This window comes from Henningerozyma blattae, chromosome 1, assembly GCF_000315915.1.
Source record: "Henningerozyma blattae CBS 6284 chromosome 1, complete genome".
In the NCBI taxonomy this organism is placed as follows: Eukaryota; Fungi; Ascomycota; class Saccharomycetes; order Saccharomycetales; family Saccharomycetaceae; genus Henningerozyma; species Henningerozyma blattae.
In genome coordinates, this window is record NC_020185.1 from 2686751 (window position 1) to 2696023 (window position 9273).

At 31.5% G+C, this 9273-nt stretch overlaps 1 protein-coding gene and 1 non-coding gene across 2 annotated transcripts; one reads left to right on the top strand and one right to left on the bottom strand.

Moving 5' to 3' along the window:
- Positions 1 to 2547: 2547 nt before the first annotated feature.
- TBLA0Atrna7H lies at positions 2548 to 2619 on the top strand. Its single transcript has one exon. It is a non-coding gene; the product is annotated as a tRNA-His (tRNA).
- A 2125-nt stretch (positions 2620 to 4744) lies between these two features.
- On the bottom strand, positions 4745 to 6652 carry TBLA0A10780 (nucleobase cation symporter-1 family protein; the record flags this gene model as incomplete). The annotated part of the gene is made up of 1 exon (XM_004178325.1): positions 4745 to 6652. The coding sequence occupies one exon, from the start codon at positions 6650 to 6652 to the stop codon at positions 4745 to 4747; it is 1908 nt and encodes a 635-aa protein (XP_004178373.1).
- Between the last annotated feature and the right edge of the window lie 2621 nt (positions 6653 to 9273).

Genomic DNA, 9273 nt, shown 5'->3' on the forward strand with positions numbered 1-9273 from the left:
CTTATCGTTGGTGTTTAATTGAGTATGTATCTCTAAAATATCTTATGTATATCAATATTTCCGGGGAAATAGTTATAGTAATTTTCTTATCTTAATTAAAATACATCTTTCAATGTGATTACCTTATTTGTTCAGTCTCTTCTTCTCTCCACCCTTTTATTAAATAACTATGTTTTAAATAAAATAAAATATATTTACAGAATTAAAAAAAACAACAGTCCCCTTTACATCTTGAAAACTGGTCATAGTACGTCCTGAACCTCTTAAATTTCAGTATAGCAGTAGTAAACCTGGTCTAGGTCTAGGGGGTATAAAGTTAGGTCATGAACAGTAGGCTTTGGTTAAGGTTCAAACAAATAGAAAAAAGCAGATCCAGGTATTATCCAAAGAGCTATAAACTGATAATATAGATGAGGGACAAGTTCAATAAGTCCAATGAATTTTTAGAAGACTTAAATGAGAAATGCTTGAAAAAATTAAATTTAATGAAAGACCATGTCTCAGTAAAGAGTAATTGTGCCGAGATGTATGTATGTGTTAATATGGAAAGTGGTTTAGCAATTAATAAAAAAAATAAATAAATATGAAGTTTTATTTTTGAGTAACTCGATGATAAGGAACCAAGCCTTACTAAATTTAGAGATGAAAAAGAAAGGTATTATTTGTTTACGACTAAGGATGGAGTATCTGAAAATTATTGTTTTTATATACCACTGAAAAGTTAAAATTTTGAATTAAGAGAACTTACTAACTTTCCAAATAGTATGAGTAAGTTAAATTAGCTTCTAAAAACTATAGTATTGCCAGATGCGAATCAGAGGCTGATATCCCATTAATAAGCCAAGATATTTATAGTGTGCTTTAATAATCTTTAGCTACAAGGTTTAAAAGCCTTGAATACATTTTCAATAAATGCACTCAAATTCATTGCTAGATATTCATGGTCTTTATACATACAACAGTAGATATACTGATTTAGGATAAAAGATAGTATAATGTGAATATATGTTACTAATAAAAACCCCAATTAGAAAATTCGTTGTCGTTAATTAAAGTACAATCATGTAACTTCTACAGGATGTACTAAGCATGAGAGATAAATAACTCTTGTGAGGTTAATTAGGTGAAAATTTTTCACTTATAGACGACGATGAATTGACTTCTCTGGTCCAAAAATAATGTATAAATTACCAATATTTCAGTCGATATCTAACCTTTATATTTTTATATTTTCTATAATTTTAATTCCTACTCAAAAGGGTAGGAGGTTTCTATACCATAAAATACTTACTAAAAAAAGAATTATTCTCTTAATTATGACTAACAGCAATACTAATATTAAGGATGCAAATGTCGTACGTTCATATAGTCCTTTTTAAGTAAAATAAATATTAGTTCTTTGTGTTTTTTTAAAGGTTCTTCTTTAAGCCTTTCCAATATAAATAAATTTTATGGTGTTTCAGAATGCTCGGAGCTCGAAATATACTAAGCTGCTTTATATATATAAAATATTACTGAAACATTATATTATTAACTTTCTTAATTTTTTTAAAATACATTCTTATAAAGCATCTGATTTTCATATATGCATATGCTATTTCATGTTTAAATTATTTACTAATAAAAGGGAAATGTTCTTTAGGTTTAAAGAACATTTATGAAAGCAGCTGATTTTATTCTACTATATAAAGTGCTGGAATATGATTATATCATTTTCTATTAAGTGGTAAAATACTTTATCACGTGACTTATTGTTTAAAATGTGTTTTTCTGTTTATATCGAAAACCCCTATTTAAGAAATATATTCATTTTAATTATATTATCTACTATATATGTCTAAATAAAGTAATCGTCTTTACATCTTAGACACTGTATAACAATGTCTAACTCTCTTGAATCCCAGTATAAAGAGCATAGTTTTAAGATGAATCTAGATGTTCAAAAAGTATGTAAAAGAAATAACCAATATAACATCAACACATCGTAGTTAAATACTTTCAGACTTACTCAAATTCTGGCACTATCTTAGATCCATATTATTTGGTATTAGGCCTCAAATCATTTGCCACGTGTATTTAGGTTACCTATTCACCATTGATATAATAAGTCAACGATGTTGTAGACGAGATCGACTTTATACTCATCTACAAGTTGCTAACTAGAAATTATACACAACACTGAGCAACTGCTAGTTGCATACCTGTGAATATCTGTTCAATGCATGATCTTTATTAGTTAGCCAGCATTACTCAAAATGTGCACTCCTACCCTTGTAAGTAAGTTTATAAACAGACCAATTAAAGTAAAATGGAAAAGCTGGCGTTGACCTTTGAAAAGTATTTAACGGCCAGCTTTTCCAGACTTAAGACATAAATTTATAGTTCTTTTATATATTTAGTTAGTTTAAGAAGAACAACAATTATAGTAGTAATTTCGAAGGATTAACTGGTGTTTAGTTAATAAGATTGTTAAGTTAAGTTTTGGTAGTTACTATTTAAGTGTATCGTACTCCTAAGTTGGTTTACAACAAACAATAGTACAAATAGGCCATCTTAGTATAGTGGTTAGTACACATCGTTGTGGCCGATGAAACCCTGGTTCGATTCTAGGAGATGGCATTTATTTTTGTAAGGATGTTATAAATTTTTTGCTGTAACACTTTTAATCTCTGCCACTCTCAGTAATATATCTTTTTGCTGCTAGTTTATTACCTACTGTTTATTAAAGTATACAACTATATACCTGAGCCTATGTAAGTTAAATATTATTATTACGTTTCGATTTGTTCTCTATATACTTCCATTTTTTGTATTTCGTCCTTTTTGTTTTCTGCTTCTTACTTCTTTGTTCTACCTTAACCCTCTAGTTTATTCTTTTAGCGTTAGATTCTTAAATAGAATTTATGTTCATGATTCACTTACTTGTTAATCTACATGTTCATTCCGTTATCACGTGATCACAATTTATACACGTGAGTAACGTAGCTCACACTACGTGACATTTGCTATCTTATTGATAAATACAAATAACTTTATCTATTATCTGATAATTGAATGAATAGTTCTATATTTGTAGGGATGCTGGAGGGATTACTTCGCATCGGCTTGAGTTAGTGACGTAACGTGTGGAGCGGCCAGTCACAAGTGGGACGCACTATAACTAGTGGTTACAGATGTATTAGCTATGTGTCTTTATTAAAAGAATACAAGGGCCTATAGCCTAGGTGTCTACTTACCATAGTAGTGGACAAACGGTTTCAAACGTGAGTCCAGGAGTAATGGAGAGAAATGGGAGCTAATCGGTTCGGGATGTATTGGTTGGGCCACCAATGAGTAAAAGTATATAAGAGGCAACTGTAGGTCGACGAAGGATCTTCTTGATGTTTAAGAGGAACAACTAACAATAGGATAACTAGAGAGTTAGGTAGATTAATAGTTATATATCGTATCAATAAGAAGTTATTGATTATTACATCCTAATAAGTAACGCTCCGGGTAATAGTTTATACCCGCTGAACCTAATATCCACTGTAGTAATCCCTACAATATTTTAAATTAATGATTCTTAATAATCTAAATAACAGTATTAAAGAGTAACTGTTTGATAATAAAATAACTTACAAAAATAAACAGTAAAAAAAAATTATTTCTTTCGGTATTTAGTTTGTATATCCCGTTGTTCTGTACTTTTCTTATTGATGATAACTTTCTTCTCTCTATTTTGTCATTCTTTTCCCCTAAGTTTATTCACATCTTCTTGCTCATCGAAAAATATACGGAATGTAAAAATTTTCACTAGCAGCGAGAGCCAACCACACAACAGTTAGAGTGTTATGTGAATCTCTGTCGAATAAGTTAGTTTAAGTTACCCGAGTGTTAGTTAAATGAAGAATCGATACAATATTAGTTTATTTCGTTAGAATATCTATTTAGAACATATATCTTCGCAGAATATTCCTCTTGTATAATATGTCTCTGCCGTCAAACCGTCAACTGTGTTGTGAACTCCCAACTGATGGAGTTTTATTTCAATAATATAATATCGGTTTAGTGCTAGAACCATTATTTTAATCCTATAATTATAAAAAAAGTATATATTTTACTGATATTTATAACGAAAAGAAATTCAATGTATCTCAGTAGGTAAATAATCTTCAGTGTGATTTTTCGTAAAGAAGAAAAACATTTTACTAGTTTGAAAAGTGACATTGTAAATTATAATGATTTGAAGTCAAAAACTTTACTTCTAAAAAAATAAAACCTCACAATGGTAAAGTCAACCTAGTGTCATATTCCTACCGATACTATTCCATATGAACTAGAAAAGAAAAAAACAAACTTACGAGCATATTATTTTTGAGAATGTATTATATTTTATAAAGTTTATAAACTTTTTATTAAAAGCAGAATTATTACATTATTAAATAATATTATGATAGATATTGGCAATTAGTATTTGAGAAAAAGGGGGGCATTAAAATTAGTTGGAGTTAATAAAAGAATAATGGGAAAATGAATGTAAATTAAAAACCAAAGTAAGAATGAAGAGCAATGAGAAAAGATACGCATATTGATAAAATCTGGGTGAAAAATCAAAAATAAGTACAGTATGTGGAAGCAGAGTAATAATTATTTGAAAATAATATGAAGCATTATAATTATATTGGATAGTTCTTTTTATAATACTTCTAGAATATTATTTAGAATCTAATTTTTGTTCAGGTTCAGCTCCATTGGTACCCAGCTACTTCAATGTATGCCCAGCATGCATGTGAGCATGCATATCTGAAGATGTGCCGATACTTTCGCTCACGTCATCATTATCTAAAGTCTTTGTTTTGACATTTGCATCCAATTTACTAATTATATCTTCTTCATCATTAAAAGTGGATTCTGAAAGCATCGATTTGCCGTCATGTTTCATGTGTTTTAAGACCTCATCTTCAGTTAATTGACTGTAAGGGATCATGCCTTTCTTCATAGCCATTTCATCGGTAAAAGCGCCGTAATAATCAGCATCGTCATGTTTTATTTCTATTTTAGTAGGCCATATCAGGCATAAAATCCAATAAAGGAAGAAAGATATTAAAAATGAAAAAAATGAATCACCATAATAGAAGTTAACAATTCCTTTATTACGGAAATAATTATTATTCACCTGCCAAGCAATACCTGGAAACCCTGGAGTCATACCACAAGCCAAAGCAACATAGGCCTTCCAATTGAAACCTTTTGTATATTTATATTCACCATCGTATATAAAAGCTTGTGCTACTGAGTAATTTCTTTTTCTAATTAAGAAATTGTCACAAATCATTATTGAAATCATTGGGGTCATTATAACACCAAAGGCAGAAGTTACGGTTAAGAAAGTTGAAGAAGAATTATAAAAATTCCAAGGTTGAACAGCAAACGAAAGAGCTGCTGTTAGTAAGGCACCTCTTTTTATATTGATATATTTTGGTAATAGACCAGCCAAATCCACACCACTGGCAAACCCTGCATTTTCTAAAATATATCCGACCTGGGACATTGCAAAAGAAACTCCACAAAAGAAAGAAGCAGCTCTTGCACCAGCTGAATAATTTTCTGTTAACCAATAATTAAAGATATCCATTGGCATCCAGAATTGTTCACCATATAATTTCTCTGAAGTGGAGGCACCAATGATACCAAAGACAGGTACAAGCGTGGTTGGAATCAAAAGAGCAAAAATTGTCCCCCACCAAATAGCAGGCTGCGACGAAGCAAACCTTGAGTAATCGCTTTGGTTAACAGATCCTGGAGATACTGAACCAAACCAATAAGAAATCATATAAACCCAGGCCCAAGCCCTGTCTGAGCCTGTTGCAGTAGCGTGTGTCGATTTGAATAAATCACCAACTCCATGAGCTTTTGAGCACAGATAAATAACCATCCCCATCATTGAGAAACATGTTGCAATACAAGAGCAGATCAACATGATATTAATTTGGTGTGGTTTAAATAAGTAACCGATACAACAAATTACTTGAAATAAAATGAACCCGATCAATTCTTTGGTGGTCATATGAACATGCTTTGACAAAGTATTTGGTAAGTGTAAATAGTGATGAGACCAAGAATCTAGAATCATATTAATACAAAGGCCTCCAACCCAAGCACTTGAACCGTAATTGACAATACTCATAAGGACACGCAATAAGATACCAAAGACAGAACCAGAGATCCCAAAAACGAATCTTTGAGATAAAGTAAATCCAATTTTCCAATCGTAACCTGGATATGAGTTTGCTAAAGTAAACATGATTGTAACGACATCACCAACAATGAAACTACCAATAGTTTCTGGGTATGAGAGACCTGCCGAAAGACCTGAAGAGGCACTTAACCAAGTCCCCACTGAGAATGATAAGACCCCCCAATAAGCGAAGTTTGACCAAAACCCCCAAGTTTGATATTCGGATTTAATTGGCTGGATATCGGGGTTCTTTAAGAAACTTAATGTTTCTCTTTCATCTAAGGGGATTTCTAAGAATTTGAAACTTTTTGTAAGAAACTGTTTTGTGGAATTGTGTGATTTTCGATTCGAAGTTGAGTGACTTGGAGAAAGAGTCGAAGATGTTGCTGTGACAATAGAGGATGTTGTTGATAATTTATTTTCGAACCCCATTGTATTTTGATTTGTTTTTGGTTCTTCTAAATATTTGTAGAGAATATAAATTGATAGACGTCGAGCACAACAACGAAAAAAAAAGATTGTTTAAAATATGAGTTAAACTGAAATGGGCACAAGGGTAGCATCGCAATTATCAAATTGTTAATGGAGTTACTCAAAAGGAAAAATAATTCGATTAGATGAGATGAGATAGAAATCAAATTGAAAAAAAAAGCCTAAGTGCGCAAGTGTATAATAATCAGGAAACTAATAGCTACGTCGAAAAATATTTCACAGTAAAGAACCCTTAGAACTATCTATTTGAATGAGGGAATGGGTATGACAGGCAAAAAATAGAGAAATGCAGATATATAGAGAATGGCAAGATGTACCTAGCTCCAGGAAGGTGGACACAAGACAATAAAATCGTCGGGCTAAGTACTACTGAGGAGAAACTATCATCTTTTCTGGTAAGAATCCAGACAAGTTCCTGACAAATGAATGGCGATGATTAAATCATGGGGGAGTGAAAAGTATTCACACAAACATCAGAAAAATATATTCTTATTGCTAGTACCAGACAAAGCTTTGTAAGAAAGGGTCCTACAAAAGAAATTCAAGCTTCATGCTTTGGTACATGGAAAAAGTATTGCACAGGCCACCTAATATCATATTATTTCTGAATACAGAAATGGCTACCATACTCTGGTTTTACTAACTTTAACTCTCATATTCTTAAATTTAATTGTCTTTAATCTATATCGAATACGCCATATTCTGTGTTGTTGAGCCCATTTTTGGGCAAATTCTCGGGCATCGAATTCAATTAGTTTCTTTTTTCTGGATATGCGTTGACAAGCAGTTTGCGCGTATGCAACCAGCGGAAATGCGGAATGGATATATTAAGGGTTGGCCGCTAGTATACCTAGGGTTAGTGCTATGGGCACAGTAATTGAAAGTTGGGCGGCTACCAAGGATGCACACTATATATAGACGGAACACATTACTATCAGTCATGTATATACTTAAAACTTAGCCGCCAACCGTTGTGCTTATAGTAACTGATGGGAAAAGTAGTGTGTCACCTTATTGGGAAACAACAAATGGCAGTTGATTTCTCGGCCGAGAGACATTTACCGAAAGAGGTAGAAATCGTGTCGCCATGGGTTCGATTCCTGGGCGATGCTTATTTGCAAGAGGCTCTCATGTAAAAGCTTAATTAGAAGTTAATACTTTGATGTATTCATAAAATTATCTGATTTCCAAATTTATTTTAAGTATTTCTTAGATAATTATGTGGATAATAGTAATTCAAATTTGACCTTGTTATATTACATTGCCTTCTTATGAATAAGATAAAAATTCCATGATATTAAATATCGACGAATATTTCTCAGTGTTCTTGAATGACAGCTTAGCGAAAAAGTTATTAGCTATTTTTCTGGTCCTTTAAGATATACAAGTAGAAATATCAAACTTTGAAGTGACAATTTTTTAAGAAAATAATTCAGGTGTCTGATATGTAGTGTAAAAATGATAGGGATCCAACAGTTTTGAAAGCATATACAAACAATACCCATCATATTGGTGTGTCTACTACAAAAAGTTAGAACGTGCTCTTTATGTTTGACCATACGAGTATTAAAAATACTAAAATGTGTAACCTTAATGCAAAGAGTATTCTCGTAAAAAAATAGATATAAAAATGCTATAAGTATACTGGTAAAAACAACAGAAAACTTAGGAATTTTGATCACCTCTGATGGCTTCTGGCTCAGACTGTAAAACATACGTGCAAAAATGTATCTATACTAATTAATGCAGTGTTTTTAATTGTTGCTTATTAGTTAAAAATCTCCTCTCAGATCCTTAATATATGTTTGTTTTTATAATCTACCAGCATTACTAATATCTCTGATTTTTAAATGCTTGCATTTAGTATTGTTAGATATTTATGGTCTTTATACATAAGACAGTAGATATACTGTTTCAGGATAAAAGAGAGTATAACGTGAAGACACATCGCTAATAAGACCCCCTATTAGATAATTCATTGTCACAAAATGGATTACATCTTGTAACTACTGCAGGACATGCTAAGCATGAGAGACAAATAAGTCTAGTAAGGTTAATTAGGTGAAAATTTTTCACCTATAGCTAACGACGAATTAACTTCTCTTGTCAAAAAAAACAATGTATAAATTGCCAATATTTCAGTCGATATCTAACCTTTATATTTTATATATTTTATATAATTTTTATTCCTACTCAAAACGCTTGGAATGTTTCTATTCTATAAAACAATTACTAAAAAAGAATTATTCTCTAAATTATGACTGGCAGCAATACCAATACAAAGGATTCTAAGGTCGTACAAGTATTATTGCTCGATTTCAGGATTAAAAAGTTAAGACGTTCGGAATTTGGGGATTCAAAAATAGGAGTATATAATGTATATTTAATCACATCTTTAACCTTCTGTGCTTATGTATCTTAGTGGTAGCTGTACACGTTTAATACAAGGCTCGTTTCTATTATCTTATTCAAGTGAGCTCTGAAATTAATACCTGATGCTTAATTCTCCGTAAATATTAGTACATTATTTTGTCATTCAAGGATGTTTTTCTGTATTTTTT